We start from the raw sequence: 17503 nt of genomic DNA, 5'->3' as shown, positions 1-17503 counted from the left end.
AATCAGAACAGAATAGAATAGAATAGGACAAACTTAAGCTATCCAAATCAGAACAGAATAGAATAGAATAGGACAACCTTAAGCTATCCAAATCAGAACAGAATAGAACAGAATAGGACAACCTTAAGCTATCCAAATCAGAACAGAATAGAATAGAATAGGACAACCTTAAGCTATCCAAATCAGAACAGAATAGAACAGAATAGGACAACCTTAAGCTATCCAAATCAGAACAGAATAGAATAGGACAACCTTAAGCCATCCAAATCAGAATAGAATAGAACAGGACAACTTTACCTTAAGCTATCCAAATCAGAACAGAATTGAATAGGACAACCCTCAGCTATCCAACTCATAACAGCAACAGAATAAAATAGAATGGAATAGGATAACCCTAAGGTATCCAAATCAGAGCAGAGTAGAATAGGACAACCTTGAGCAATCCAAATCAGAACAGAATAGAATAGGACAACCTTGAGCTATCCAAATCAGAACAGAATGGAATAGGACAACCTTAAGCCATCCAAATCAGAACAGCAATTCCAAACACCTGACACTGACTCAGCAGCAATAACAATCACCAAATGGTGAGGTCCCGGGGTCAAATGCCCACTGCCATTCATTAATCCAGTATTTATGTTGCTTTTCTTCCTTTTTCCTTTGGCACACGGAATGTCACAGCAATGAACCTGAGTAAAGTGGACAGAAGGCAAGATGGACACAGCAGTGTAAGAACTGACTCTAAGCAGAGTCGCAATCAAATTCTTCGGAATTCGGACTCTCATCTTGTGAGAAAATGGATGAAATAACATTGTAGCACTTTCAGTTACAATCCTAACAGTACAACTAAACATAGCTGCCTAGTCATTTGTCATCCTAGTTTTGACACATACAGACATGCACACTGGAGTTTTCTTGCTCCACTGCCAACAGTGTTTATCTGGTATGTTGTGCTCTTGTGTTTTACTGCTCAGAAGAGTAAAAGTTTTCGTACCAATCTTGAGCTGAGTTCTTTCCATCCTGACCATATGACAGACCAATGGAGAGACCTGACTGTGTGCCCAGCCACAAACTGATGCTCATCAGTAAAATATTTATCACTCACAAAGTTTTCGCAATAATTTCGTAACAGTCCCTATGACGAATGTTAGTATGATACACTAATCACAGCCACCACCAAACGGCTTTGTTGCCAGGGACCTTCTTCTCAATGATCCTTGGACTTGAGTAACCTGCCATCATCATACTTAACAAGTAACATAACATGTTTTATTTCAATTTGAAAGTATTGTTAATTGTTAATAATAATTGTTAATTCTCTTCGTCAGGTTTCCGCGCTCAGCTCTTTCAAGTCTGGTCTTAAAACCCACCTCTTCCCAAAATAGCCTCCCTTCCCTGCCTCTTCCTTGTCTTCAGTTTTTCCAGTTTTAGAGTTATGCATGCGTATGAATGACTGGTGCGAAAGCGCTTTGATTTGTCTCTGCACAAGATTCAGCGCTATATAAATATAATAATAATGATAATAAATAGAGTGAAAAAACTAAAAAAAAAAAAACACACACAAAAAGCAGCAAAAATAATGTGCAAAAATATAACTCATTATATGCACTAATGTTGATGTGCCAATAATGTTTTACGGCAAGAAGACAACATTAATGGTGGGGTAACAGAAACAATCCACGTGCAGTGCCCTTTGTCAGACTCATGATCTCAAAGTTTACTGCAGCGCAAGGGAAGTAACCATAAAAGTGAGCCTGTGATAAGATGGGGGCTCCACTTCAACTTTGTGAGTGTATTTGCACACGCAGTGTGCATGTAAAACAGAGCAAGAAGCGGTCATGTACAACATATTCTGACAGCACACAGCCAGTCTTGTCTAATGCCAAAGGTCTATGGTGAAAGCAAGAAGGGGTTGGTATCAGTGATGATCTTGATGAAGATGAGAGAAAAGTGGAAACTACAAACAAGACAAGCGCTGTGCAAACTCCTCTCCAAAACGCTCACTGAACCAAAATCAAACAAGACAGAGGAAAATTTGAGGTGGTGCGGAGTGAGATGTGGAGGGGGGAATGGAGCTGAGAGTGAGTGAGAAGAGAAACAAACACAATTTGAATATGAAAAAAAAAGAAGAAAAAAAAAGAAGAGAGACCAGACATAATGCCTTCCTATCAACCTCCGTAATGAAAGCAGATGAGACTGCATGTGACACCATTAAGATGAATAATTACATAACAATCCATAAAATATACTGTGACACCAAATTGAATTAATTACAGACAGCAGTCATATGATAATGTGGACCAACAACTTTAAAAAAAGGAATAAAAATGTCCATTCTGGGCAACAGAAAAATTGCTAAGTGAAAGCCAACAATTTTACCTGACCTGAGTACGAACATGCTTTGTATTTTTCATCCAGTTATCGGTTACTCATGTACAATACAGACTTTTCTTCTTTTTTTTCTTTCTTTCTTTCTTTTTTTTTTTTTTTTTGGTGACCAGCGGGTTTTTTTTTTGTTTAAAAATGTTGAATTGCCCCATTGTACCCCCACCCCTTTTGTGTATGGGCCACTGGCCTTCACAATTAAACCTGTGTCAGTGTCAGTGTCAGTGTCAGTGTCAGTCTCTCTCTCTATATATATGTATATATATATACCTGCCATTATTTTTTTTTATCTTAGCAGCATTTTTAGTCCACGATATACTGCTGGCAGCAGAGATGCCTTGAAAAAAAAAGTCACTTCCAACAAAAAATTGAACAGAAACTGCAAGCCTCAGGGAAAATAAGCAATGAAAATACAAGTGAACAAATCTGAGACAGAGTGAAACACTCCAAATATGTAACAACTTAAAAACTTAAGCATACAGCTAAAAGCTGAGTGAAAAACAAAACAGCTGATCAAGCATGCTCAGCAATACCCAAGATCATTTGCTTTTTAAAACTTATGCAGGCTAGTGCAATGAACAGAATATACAACTAAATGTTAAATTCATAAAAAAAAGAGACAGGCATGATTTTAGAACAATCTCTTTTTTCTAGTGGAACAGTCAAAGTTTACTGTGAACAAATTTAAGAAACAGAATAGAATTCATGTAATTTAATATTCTCTGATATCACAGACATACATACATAAACACTCATTCTCACTGTTTATTGTATTTGATGATATCAAAGGACAGTTTGTATTTGTGGCCTTGCTGCTGCAGATTTCATGCTAACCATTCTAGCTACGTGTTGGACGACCACACTTGATAATGTACGTGATGCATGCAGGCACCACACTGTACAGTGTAGTCCGCAATCATGAAGATGTGAGTTATGTTCATTGGTGGTATGGTAACACAAGCACCAAACACTCTGAACTGTCAGGCGACTAACTCTGAGAAAAAGTGATGCCAGGATTATCAGCAAAACATGGTGCCAGTTTGGCAAACTCCAGGCTGAAATGCAAATGACTGTGGATGCTTTCAATGTTCAATACACAACAATGTATCATCGGAAAGACCACTGCCACGTGATCACTTAACACAACAAAGGCATCAGGCTCAGCACCAAAATCAAAGCCTACAGAGCTGTTGTGCTGACCACCTTGTTGTACTGCTGTGAAACAGACAACATATCACCATCACATTCAACAACTTGAGCAGTTTCGCCAGAGATGCCTACAAAAGATCCTCAGCATAAAGTGGCAAGACTGGGTCTCCAACCTCCAGGTCCTAGAGAGGAGCGGCCTGCCCAGCATCAAAAGCTTGCTGATCCAGTGCCAGCTACACTGGACAGGACACGTTGTCTACATGACAGACAGCAGGATCCCGAAGATGCTTTTGTATGGCCAGCTGAAGGAAGGCCACCATGAACTTGGAAGACCCTGCAAGCGCTTCAAGGACACCTTGAAGACAAACCTCAAAACCTGTGACATAGACACTGCTTCCTGGGAAACTGATGCCCTTGACCGCTCTCGCTGGAGGCTGCTGTGCTCTAGTGGCATAAAGACATTTGAAAACAAGAGAACGCTGGCCATTAAGGAGAAGCGTGAGTGAAGGAAGCTGGGCTCAACTTCTGGAGATGTTTTCCCTTGCAACACCTGTGGGAAGTGCTGCGCATCCAGAATCGGCCTCTTCTCCCATATGAGGACACACACCGACAGATAAGCCTGCCTGCCTATTCATCCGTCAGTCCGACAGGAGACTCCATTCAACTTAACACCTTCCACATCAATCAATCAAAATATGGAGACAGGCTGCAGGAACTGTCTTTACCTTTGTTGCTTACCACCCAGCCCACTATCATTCCCTCTCTGGTCCCTCTTTCTGGTCAACACTGTCTCCAGCTTTCTGTTTACATCAATTCATATTTTCCCTTTCAGCCCTCCGAATCAAAATTTATATATGCTTGTGAATGACTGGCGTGAAAGCGCACTAATTTGTATCTGCACAAGATTCAGCGCTACATAAATACTCTTTATTATGATTATCATTAGTGGTAGTAGTAGTAGTGGTAATATAAAATGCCAGCAACAGCATGCCGAACAGAAATTTGGTGATAGGTGAACAGCGTGGTGCTGTGGAATGGTTAGATCCATCCTTGATTTTTTGTGGGTGGTCTTTCCTCTGACAACACCGGCACAAGAAACTGAGTGGGTAGATAACCAGGTCCATGTTCTCCTTCACTCTGACAGCCAACCTGATGCCTGCCACCCTCCAACAACACAATGGACACCCACACACCCCCAAGCCCATGCAGCAGCTCTCGGCACACCCATGTCACAGTCACTGATCTCTTTGGACTGTATTCCTGAAACTGCCAGTGCAGACAGCAAAGACTTGCTCTCTCCCACACCAGTTGCAGCCCAAGCTGTTTTCTGCAACCCGCAGGGAAAGAGGAAGAGAGGCCGGCCTCGCAACAGCTGGAGGCGAGACACCGAGGCAGAGCTGAAGCAGCAAGGGACCAACTGGACTGGAATGGCCAGAACAGCCCAGAACAGAGTGCAATGGTGAGGGGTTGTCGATGGCCTATGCTCCACCAGGAGCGATGGGCATAAGTAAGTAAGTACCATTCCCACAGGGACGGTGAACTGCCTTGTCTTCTGGTCTTTGTCACAACACTGCCAACCTGTCATCACTGTCAACTGTGGGCACACACCATGCTTGCTGTTCCAAGGGGGGTAATTACACAATGTCAGCAAATCCATTCTCACTAAGCAAAGTTGAAAGTCCAACCCCCCCCCCCCCCCCCCTCCCCCACCCCCCATGAAATTGTATGTAACCCATTGAAGAATGCATTTATGCAGAAACACAGTTCAGAAATCAAGTTAAATAATTACAAAGAATAACTTTTCTTTTTGTGGGTTGCAAAAACTGTCACTAACAACAGTTTAATCAAACAAATATTTATTTGTCATATTTTTTCCAAAGTTATTCTGCAATTTGGTTTCATTTGCTTTGTAAGCAATGAGACGGTGGAAAGAAGGATCAATTAATAAAGAGAGACATACAGCACAATTGAAATGTACTACTGTTTCCCAGCCAGGCCATACTGAGACAATTAAGCATGATCTAAGAACACTTGCACTAGCATTTGCACATGATACTGAATTCAAGTGCAATTAATGTAACTACAGTTTGTTGTTGTTCCTTCATCTTTTCTATGACTTTTTTTTGTGTGTTTAATTTGCGGATTAACAAAACATGCTATGCATACTGCCATATTAATCATCAGTGCAAAATTAAAGGATTAGATCAAGCTTTTTAATGCAAAGGTGAAATAAAATCAAATAACTATTTTGTCATCACCTTTCACTCAGTAGTTCCTACAGTCAGTTCTACCTGCTCCTCATGAAGGAACATACCAGCAGTATGCTACCCTAGTGAAACATCCTATGCCAAAAAAAACAAAAAAAACGAAAAAAAACACACACACACACACAAAAAAACAACACACGGTGATCTCAGCAATTAGAATACCCTGAAAAACAGGAGTGTACACTGACATGCAGAAATGGGTGACAAAGTAACTCAACAGAAGAAAGCAAAACATAAAAGCAATGAATAACCAAACAGCCTTTGCTGTTCAAAGAGTGATGTTGGTTGTTATTGTGTGGTCCCATGTTTCTCTTTCCTCCCCAACTTATCATCAAAATACACCAATAATGGGACTATACAAAATTCAGATGTTTCTCTCGGGCCTGGTTAATGCTGGGATATCATTATGACAGGAAGTGTAGAGCACAGCCTTGTCACGCAGTCCCAAACCAAATTGGACTTCCATAGCAACATCGTCATAGTAATCGTCATCCTCCTCCTCCTTCATCATCATCAATATAAAGAAAACAGTCTCAAAGTCTGTGGCCTTTCATGCCCAGCTCTCAAGGTGACCTCAGTTTCTATATCCCTCCACTTCTGTGCTTGGGTTGAGTCCTGTCAATGTCTTCAGTGTCGGCAGATTCATGGGGGGCTGTTGTTTGAGGGACATGGTGGCGGTCTCCAGTCTGGAGGGGATGCTCACTCAGTCTGGCTCTGCAACTAAGCCATTACTGTCATTAGTAGGGGGCTTAGCAGGTGGTGTCCTAAGTACGCTGAATCAGAACAGGCACCACTGAACACCAACGAAGTGACTCAGCAGCAGTGCAGGGTCTCCTCTGGTGTGTGGCCTCCTGCCGACCTAACATCGATGGTTCCCTGCGGACTGCCGATGCTGGAGCTGTGACGGACGAACCTGGGTGTGGCCGTGTATGGGGGAATCTAAATGAGAGGCGTGAGAGTAATGCCACTGAAATGGTGCAAATGATGGGGAAAAAAAAAAAAAAAAAAAAAGATGTTTGCTACTGTCCAATACTGTCCACCGTAGCATATCCACAAACACCACCACAAGCAAAATTTATTTCTTGCATGACACAACAAAGCAGAGGATAAATAAAAGAAGGCAGAGAGGGTGGGGAATTCAGCAATTTTTTTTTTCCTTTCTTGTGACTGACTTTCACATGCAGCTTTGATGATCAAGGGCAAGATTCACCAGATCATGTACTGGGAGTGAGACAATATTTATTGACCATGATTCTTTTTAAGTCATAAGAGAAAACAGCTGCAGGCAGTGAACCAGATCATTAACTTTCTGAGGCTGACAAGGGAGTAACCTTACCTACACAATTATCTTTCTGTTTTGTTTCTCAGGAAGGGGGCTTGCGTTATCAAAGGTATCCTGTAAGGAAACTAATCTAACCATTCACACCTGCTGACACAACAGAGCCTAAATTAACAATTTAATGACTGAAATAATTTATATACAAATGTTAGCTGATTATTCATATCAAAGAGATGTTACAGTGTAACAACAGAGGTGTTCTTTATTATACTTGCTTTTCTCCATTACTCCACTGTTCAGCATTTTGTTCAGTGCAATGCACAAAGGTCGATCACATGCATAAAACTAAATGGAATTACCCAGAAATTAAAAAAGCAAATACAGACACACCTGCTTCTCTCACACATACACAAATACAGCCTCTCCTTTCCCTAAACACGAACAATCAATAACAAAAAGAAAGAAAGAAACAAAGAAAGAAAGACACAAACAACAACAAAAAAAAAAAAAAACCAACTTCCCAAAACACCTGCACCCCTGAAATGCTTACAGTATAGATAAAAGTGTTCACATCTGCCCCCATCCCCACCCTCCCACCCCGTAAGATTGAGAGTACACAGAGTCTGGTTTTGCTGTAAGTTTGTCACCAAAGAACACACATGAATTGCTTTTGGGAGAAGAGTTCAAAATGATTTTGCAGAGCTATTACTGTCCATTGTGTCACAAAGAATTCTGTTCCCTGTCTTATCCAAACTGGTGATAAATTGCAATATAGCTGATGAATTGTGTCCGTAATCAATTGTTTTACTCTGTTTTATTAATAAGATCAAAGTAAATATGGGGTTCTTCTTCTTCTTTTTTTTGTTTTTTTGGTTTTTTTGTTTTTGTTTTTGTTTTGAATAATTACTGATCTGGCTAAAATAAACAAATAACTGAACACACACACACAAACAAGTGCACACACACACACACTCTCTCTCTCTCTCTTTAAAATGTGCATGCACACACATTCAAAAGTGTCTTCATCTTTCTGATTAAAACCACACTGGAATATGGTCAACTGCTTCCCTTGCTTTGTAAGAATATCAATATTCGAACAAGACTGCTGTACAAACTGAACGAACCTTCGTTGGCAACTGGCATGCAGTGTGGTATATTATGCCATCAAGGTGTTCCTTCTCACAAAATGGAAATAACAAAAGTCAGGCAAGAAGAACGTGTCAGGTGTTCACTGGCTGATGAATGATGGTTTAACAGGCTGTTGTGCTCTATCTGTGGAAAGCAGTCTGCGAGGAATATGTCATAAAAAAAAGAAAGTTGCACAACTGATACAATGCGATGCTCAGAATGCACAAAGAACGAAACATCTGTGAACGACAACTTTTCTATCTCTTGTTCTTTCAGCTAAAGGTAAACCAGAAGCCAACTTGAAACAAGAAAAATCCACAAATAAGGTGGAACTAATATCACAGACAATGGGTTCTGAATTTAAAAAGAAAATTAAGAAGACACGATACAGGATTTCACATCATCAGTTCCTTATCAACTTACATGTTGAGAGAACTTTTCCTGCCACTGTCTTTCAAAATAGAGAGACATTTCAAACAGATGCAGCATGCAAGACAAGGATAAACCACTCTCCCAACAATTACTAATTTATACACTGTGACATGTGTAAGCATTAACACACAAAAGTGCCAGTTCATTATATGTCCCCTAAATAAAGGCATGAATTCATTTTATCTTTCTGTCTGTCTGTGCATTTCTATTAGATCACTAAGCAGACAGACATTTATCAACCCACCAGGTTCAGTTCTAGCACACTGACCAGTTTCCATGTCTTCTAAGTGTTAACCATACTTGAACAGTATTGTACTGTTACTCTCCAGAACATGTCACAAAATAACAAAGTTACTATCAGGGCAACCCAAAAATCTTTTTCAAAGTCCTGTTCTGATACACGTACACTGTATGCATGTGATGGATGTCTTCACAGCTTGAAATTCATAACCCTGACTGAAGATGGCTTTCAACAAAACTAAGAAAGATAAATGGTGAAAACGATAAAAAGAAAAAGAAGAAGAAAAAAAGTGGTGCAAAGAAACGTCAGTGCAGGAGTGAGAGAAAAGAAGAAACAGGCCTTGGGCAAGAATGCAAGGAATGTGAGGCAGTCTGACAGACCCTGGCGGACACAGGTGAAGGCCTACCATCCTGTCTGTGAGCAAACATCAGTAAAGAAGACAACACAACACGGGAACCATGACTCAATGTTACTATGAAAAACAGTAGCACCATTTCAGGAAAACAGCAGTGATTCTACAGCAACCACAGGTGTAATCGAAACACACACATACACACACGTTATTCATACAAACATACACAATCATATGCCTACACACACACACACACATACACCATGCACATGTAGGCATCAAAGGGAACTGTCCAAATCAGGGGTCAAATCGTTCAGTGTGTGTAATGTAGCTGTGAACAGTTTACAAAAATACCTGCACTGATCTCAGAATTGAAAGAGTTGTTATGAAGTTGCAGAGATATGATCTTGTGGGAGATTACAAATAGTGTTTGTTCGGTGTAATTTGTGTGCTCAGCTGTCGTTTGGGGACAGCTACTTGCACAGCATGGATCATCCCTAATGTGTCCAGTGTAAACATTGAAATTGAAATAACTCACTCCCAGTCTCAGCCAACAACCACTGATTTGTTCTGTCCTATTACCTAAATAATAATGTGTGATACAGAGGAATAATCTGTTCCACGAGTCTCCATGTGTGGTATAAATCTGACATGAGAGGAGGGGAAAAATGAGAGAGGTAGCTGGGATAAGGATTTTTAATCAACTATTGAACCGAGGAACGTCTTTTGGGCGTGTTGTTACAACATTGTAAGGCTTACGCTGAGTTCAGTTTCAGTTTCAAGGAGGTGTCAAGTCATACTGATCCATGATGTACACTACACCACAACTGCTGTAGGTTATACACAGAGCTTGTGTTCAAACCAGCATACCACTGCCAGCCACTCAATACTTTTGTATATATTCATGTGATACTGAGGATAAACTGGTCATGTATTATGAGAATACCTCAGCCAGAATAAAACAAAAATAAATTATGCAACACACAAGACTGAAACTTTCCATGAAGTGTGCATCCATTCCAGTGATCAAGGGTCACTCATGATGTATGCATGGTGTAAAAGAGAAAAAAACAAAACAACAACAACAACAAAAAACCCAACTGCTGAAAGCAGTCACCAGATATGCTTTTTATAACAACAATAACAAACCAAAACCATTATGAATCAATGAGGATGTGCTGAAAATCTACTTCTGTGGTGAATTAAAACTACAGCACACAATTTGCATTTCAGTCTTCTGACTAATGGAATAAAATCCCAGGAAATATCTATGAGTAAAATCAGGCTAGACTCCTTGCCTTTATTCACACCACAGAAGTATCTATCTTAAAGACTTATTTCAAACAACCAGTCCATAAACATAGATGATGGCTCCTAATGACATTTCTTTCCAGTTCAATTTGTTGTATTTAACATGACAGACATTCAATAAGAGTTACATTCGTCAGTGATTAACAACTGACAACTACATCTTGCGACGGAATTTGTCTAAATGTTCTCGCTTCACGTCATTTTTATAAAAATATTTTTTTTAAGTTTATCTTTTCAGTGACAGTACAGAAAGTAGTTAGAATTCAGAGACACATGTCACTTCAAACAAACAAATATAATTTTAATACTGGGGATGAGTCACTTTTCTTCAAAAAAAATTTTTAAAAAAAGTGAAATGATTTCGCTGGGATGCTGATGTGAAAATAAAGCAATCACACTCAGTATTTTTTCCTTCAAGGGTAAACAACAATTCTGAAGGCTAACTACTATTTTGTTAACATAATACATGGGGAGGTCAAAATGCTCAACATACACACTAATAATGATATAAAAATCATAATACAGTAATGTTCATTGTTATCAACTTACATATATATAACACACAGTACATGTACAGTCTGTATACTTAAGGTCATGGCTTTCCTTCCTCAGCCACTTGGTTTGGGTTAAAAAAAAAAAAGAAAAGAAAAAAAAGGAAAACAAAATGCAGCAATAAGATAATATTTTCACATGAAATATCAAAATATCAATTCCGGTATGTTTTACTAATTTGCAGTGCCTTAATTATAGAGTCTATCTGTTAAACTGCATCTAAGAATAGGCTTTAAAAACATCATGAATGAGTTTTCATTCCACCGGTATGTATGTATATTTCTATCTATCTGTCTGTCTATCTATACAGACAACAGAAACAGACACAGGCACACACCCGGCCCCTTCCACACAGACATATACACACCCTGTACTTTCTAACATATAATTATTACAACACCATACTGATCAGGAATAATGTCTGACAATTCTGACCTACATGAAAATTATTCACAACAGACTTGAACAAGAGGACAACTATGGACACACTGTCTTACATATTTACAATCTCCTTATACTCTTCATACTATTATTGCCAAGTTGATATTTGCCATCTGCTGACAAGAGACACAGACACTCACAAATCACGAACTATTACATCTGTGTAAATACAGTTCACTGAGATCATAGTGTTCAACAGACACTGCTTTCAATTCTAAAAACAAAACAAACTTCAGTAACAAGCAGCAAAAAGGACATGTATACGTTCACAATCCTGAGATAAGCACAAAAACATAAAGGTGCTATCTATGCATCGGTTAGTCCACGTTTAACCAGATCAGTCTGAATAGGTCTACTCCTGTGTTTGGAATGAGAAGGGGAATACACTCAAGAGTCTAAACATGCAGCACACAACTGCTTGCCTTCAGCGCTCTGTGTAGAAAAGTCTTCATTCGTCAGCAGATAACTATAAGCAATTGATAGAAGGTGGTATCTCCAACGCAGGGTATAGATATATATATCTCTTTCTCTGTACATATACATTTATATCTGTCTGTACATGTTCACTCAGTCTGGCTGAGTGCCACAGCAGCCCATATCACCACAAGGGGGCTCAGAATACAGTCTTGGATGCAGTGAAACCAGTGATGACATCCTGGAAACCTGACAGTCAACAGTCCCTGTGGAGAGCTGGGCCCTGCCCTGTAGTGCAGTGAAGTTGTATTTGTATTCCTTTTTATCACAACAGATTTCTCTGTGTGAATTTTGCCCAGGGACAACCCTCCTGTTGCCATGGGTTCTTTTACATGCGCTAAGTGCATGCTGCACATGGGACCTCGGTTTATCGTCTCATCCGAATGACTGGCGTCCAGACCATCACTCAAGGTCTAGTGGAGGGGGAGAAAATATTAGCAGCTGAGCCGTGATTCAAACCAGCGTGCTAAGATTCTCTCGCTTCCAAGGCGGATGCATTACCTCTAGGCCATCACTCACTTAGGGTGAATCAGAAAGCACAGTTTTAGCTGCAGGCGAACTGAAAATACTGAGGCACAAAAACTGTTTTTAAAAGTAATAAAACAACACAGGGAGAGAGGAGAGAGGAAGATTTGTACCAATCACAAGACTGATTTATCTGGGCTTTCCTTGGTCAGGGATCTAAAAACTGTTTTGGAGAATCTCATGCCTTACAACACATACAGCAAGGACTAATGAATGGTCATGTCTCAACACAATCTTTTCTTACCTCATCTACTTTCCATCTGTTAACCAAAACAGAAGTAAGCAGTAAGTATCTTTTTTCATAGCTCAGCCAGAAAGGGGGGGGGGGGGGGAAGGAGAGATACAGGGGGGAAAAAAGTAATGTTTCACATAAATTAAATGCTGAAGTCTGCCTGCCTGCAAAAAAACAAACAACAAACAAACAAAAATCAACAACAAAAAACCAACTGTCTGTGAAAAGAAAGAAGGGATCCCTCCCTGCACTTCCCCACCTGTTTTCTCCCCAACTGGGGATGAAGTTCAGACCTGCAGGGAACCAAGCACTGTGAACAGACAAATCCATCCTGCCGAACTGAAAAGCAGTCCCCACGACTTTGTCATTTATTCTTCATGATTTGTAGTGAAATGATATGTTCACCTCTTAAGTTCCAGAGACATTCCCATTTTTTTCCCCTCCTGTTTGTTTTTATGAGAATATATACCCTGTCACATGATATCCTCATGGAAAAAAACAAACAAACAATCACTGTTGAAATATCACCACCTGTATGTACAAACCTTTTGCTGAAACCCAACGACCAGAAGGTAACCCAACAGTGACTGTACAATGTGCAGGCAAACTCCTCCCCTCAGAGAAGTGAGGCTCCTTGCCAGCGGTAAAAAGTGACAGCTGACAGGCTGAAGAATCCCCCACCAGAAAACGTCGGACAGACTGAAGGAAGGAACTCCACGGGCAGCACACTGCCACCACCACTTCACTTCAAATCAAACACTTCCACCAGAAGAGGCTCCAGTCTGCTGATGTCCAGGGAGGCCGCCAGGTGGGAGCTGGCTTCCCCCAGGTGCCGCACGTCGATCAGCTTCATCAGCAGCTTGGGGTACAGGGCCTGCGCCTCGCTGACGGTGAGCGTGGACTCCAGGTAGGCCCTCAGCCACATGGAGAACTTCTCCTGGGCCTGGCACACCAGGGTCTTGTTTTCCAGCTTGGGCCGGTCGGCTGTCATTAGACCGATGACAAACAACAGCATTAGCACGTAGCGGTCGCTATTGGTCAGCTTGTGAATGCTGAGCAAAAACTGCATGTGGTCGGTGTACATCTGGGTGCCCAGGTTGCTGTGCAGGGAGCGAGGGTCCACCTGACCCTCTGTCACTGTGCCCGTCTGCTGCTGGCTGCGGTACTGCCACCCCCCCTTCTTCAAGTCGAAGCTCATGGCTGACCTCAGCACAAACATCTCCATGATCCCACCCTGAACAACACAACATCCACACAGCAATTAGTACGTTTTTGTGTGTGTTGTTTGGGTCTTTTTTAATTCCCATCATTTAATAAGTCAAAAAGAAAGAAACAATTTCAACTCTTTTTTTTCTCTCTCACTCATGTACAATTCTCTGTCTGTATGTTACCTTTACAATGGAAGCAATTAGTTTTGTTTTTTTATTTGGTCTCCACAATACTGAACAAAACATAAGTTAGAATGTACAGTGTGTAGTGTACTGTGTGTTGTGTACTCTGTTTGTGAGTGTGTGTATGTGCGCATGTGTTTCAAATTCTGCAGCAGCAGCTGCAAGCCTCAAACTTATGCAATGAATTTTCTGTCAACAGCAGGATAAGTGAAGCACATGTGAGTAGGATTACCACTGTTCAGCAGAGTTACCCCTGTTCACTGTTAAACAGTTCACTAAAATAAAGATGTGAAGTTGAAGGCAATAAGCTGTGTAAGTTTACTGAGCATTTCAAACTGCTTCGTTAGCTTGGCCAGTTAAAAAAAAATCTGCTTACATTGGAGAAATCCAAGTCTGTATATCTAGCCAATCTACAAAGTAGTCTGTGCAGGCAGCAAACATATCAAGATAATGGAAACTGACTGAAACCTGAAAAGACTGACTGCAAGTTAAATCAATGACTCAAAATAAAAAGGCTGAAAAAGACAATACACTTAAATGTGTAAAAGAACAGAATGTTTTGATAGGTTTGTAAAAAAGTGATTAAGAACAACAGTTGTGTGGTTGAAGTGTTGGACTTGCAAATTGAAGGTCTTGGGTTTGATCCCAGTGTTGGCGTGGGGCTGCTTTGCAGTGGATATTTTCCAATCTCCTTGGTCGACTTATGTGTGGACCTGTTACCTGTGTATACAACACGCAGGACATCAAATGCACATGTTACAGATCCTGTAATCCATGTCAGCATTTGCTGGTTTATGGATGCATGAATATATCCAGTATGCACATCCCTGAAAATGGAATATGGCTGCCTAACTGGAGAGTAAAAACAATTAAATTACAATCAAAATTTAAAAAAAAGGGAGAGACGCAGCCCATGAATGTATAACAACCATACAAAAATGAAAACTGAGACTCAAGCAAGTGCTTCTATTAGACATGATATACTTTGTGCAACGTCAAGTCAAAAGATGAAGATTAGAGGCTCATCTTCATCTTTTGCCAAGAGATTTCACAGTCGAGCCTGAAAGAACTCTCAAACAGTAGCTGTGGGGGAATCACATAAACAGTATTTTACCTTGAGCAAATGTATCTGATCTTCCTGCTTCAGAGCTTTGAACTCGGGGATGCACTTAGCAAACTTGATGAGACGTCTTATAAAGATGTCAGTCATGTTGAACAGGTCGCTGGAGCTGTCAGGGTTTGCCTTTAAGTTCTTGGACTGCTCCACGGAGTAGGTGGCCTCGAAGATGTCGTCGTAGGTCTTCTGCATCATGAGGAGGTTCTCTCTGATGTCCCTGCGCAGGGGGATGCTGTAGTTCTCTTCCTCCGCTGGCTCTTCCTGCATCACAGCAGGGCAGTCAGTAACACTGTCCCCAGACACTGTGTGACACTGAATCACACACACAAACACATACAGATATATACATACAGACTGACATCCAGTGAAACACAACCAAAATATCATACAAAATCTCTCTCTCTCTCTCTCTCTCTCTCAGTCTCTCTCACACACATACACACATGTGAACACAGAGTGAAACACGACCACTATATGACACTGGATTGAACACACACAAAACAAGACACAAATACACACAGTAAAACACTACCACTGTATCACACTGAATGATAAACACACAAAACAGACACACATACATACAGACGCACTGTGAAACACTACTACTACATGATACTGAATCATACTTATGCAATACAGATACACATATATATACAGACACATAGTAAAACACAAACACTATACATATATGACACTGAATAACAGACATACAAAACGGACATGAACATATAAATTATACATACATATATTCATATAAAGACACACTGCGAAAAACAAGAACACACACGCACACGCACACACATAGCAGATACGTGCATTCAGACATACTGTGAAACAACCACTGTATCACACTAAATCACACACGCACACAAAACAGACACACACATGCATACTGACTCATACGACATAATAAAATACAAACCCAGGAACAAATGCAATATTCAGAAAACAGGAAAAAGGAGTCGTTGGCCAGGGAGTGGGTTGCATGTACCTACATGTACACTCACATGTACACTCGCACACCCACATACCTTCTCTATCAATCCATGTAAGTCATGACAGTACGTCCCCATTTCAAAGCGCATTGCCCTTTCCCAGCAGCTTACCTTGATCTGGTGGTCTGTGGGTGACGCATGGGGCTGTGGTGCTGAAGGAGGAGGGGAATCCCCTGCTGCAGAAGTGGTGGTGCTGATCTCCCCTGAGCTGCTTGGAGACTCTTGTTCAGACAGGTTTGATGTGCTGCTGGTGGCTGACCGTAGTCGTAAGCGTGAACGCCGTTTGGCCAACTGATCATCACCTGATCAAAAATGGTGTAATGTCTACATGTTATATATCAGTCTATTTTATATAAACAGACATTACAACAGAATTGATTATTGGTAACCCAGGCAATTCAAGAACCTGTATACTGTTAACGTTACTGAACGGATGGCATTAAACAGATTGCAGCTCAACATCGAGTCTGTTACTCTACTGTAATAACAGCGACTCTATATTGGTGACGTATACTGTTGACATTACTGAACGGACGGCATTAAACAGATTGCAGCTCAACATTGAGTCTGTTATTCTACTGTAATAACGGCGACTCTATATTGGCAACGTATACTGTTGACATTACTGAACGGACAGCATTGAACAGATTGCAGCTCAACATTGAGTCTGTTACTCTACTGTAATAACAGCGACTCTATATTGGTGACGTATACTGTTGACATTACTGAACGGACGGCATTAAACAGATTGCAGCTCAACATTGAGTCTGTTATTCTATTGTAATAACGGCGACTCTATATTGGCAACGTATACTGTTGACATTACTGAACGGACAGCATTGAACAGATTGCAGCTCAACATCGAGTCTGTTACTCTATTGTAATAACGGCGACTCTATACTGGCAACGTATACTGTTGACATTACTGAACGGACGGCGTTGAACAGATTGCAGCTCAACAACGAGTCTGTTATTCTATTGTAATAACGGCGACTCTATATTGGTGACGTATACTGTTGACATTACTGAACGGACGGCATTAAACAGATTGCAGCTCAACATTGAGTCTGTTATTCTACTGTAATAACGGCGACTCTATATTGGCAACGTATACTGTTGACATTACTGAACGGACGGCGTTGAACAGATTGCAGCTCAACAACGAGTCTGTTATTCTATTGTAATAACGGCGACTCTATATTGGCAACGTATACTGTTGACATTACTGAACG

General features: G+C 40.7%; 1 protein-coding gene across 2 annotated transcripts in view; it reads right to left on the bottom strand.

The window, feature by feature from the left end:
* Window positions 1–12932: 12932 nt before the first annotated feature.
* The window catches only part of LOC143279348 (vitamin D3 receptor B-like), a 65278-nt gene continuing 60707 nt past the window's right edge, over window positions 12933–17503 (bottom strand). The window contains exons 5-7 of one of the 2 annotated variants that reach the window (XM_076583369.1): window positions 16383–16573; window positions 15274–15588; window positions 12933–14002 (exon numbers count right to left, since the gene is read on the bottom strand). In XM_076583369.1, coding sequence (XP_076439484.1) covers window positions 13511–14002; window positions 15274–15588; window positions 16383–16573 — 998 coding nt within the window. In that variant the 3' untranslated portion in view covers window positions 12933–13510. The remainder of the gene's footprint in view (window positions 14003–15273; window positions 15589–16382; window positions 16574–17503) is intronic. The other variant, XM_076583370.1, reaches the window with a different exon arrangement.

This window comes from Babylonia areolata, chromosome 2 (assembly GCF_041734735.1).
Source record: "Babylonia areolata isolate BAREFJ2019XMU chromosome 2, ASM4173473v1, whole genome shotgun sequence".
Lineage (NCBI taxonomy): Eukaryota > Metazoa > Mollusca > Gastropoda > Neogastropoda > Buccinidae > Babylonia > Babylonia areolata.
Note: the sequence above shows the minus strand (reverse complement) of the source record. Positions and strands in the feature narration are given on the sequence as shown.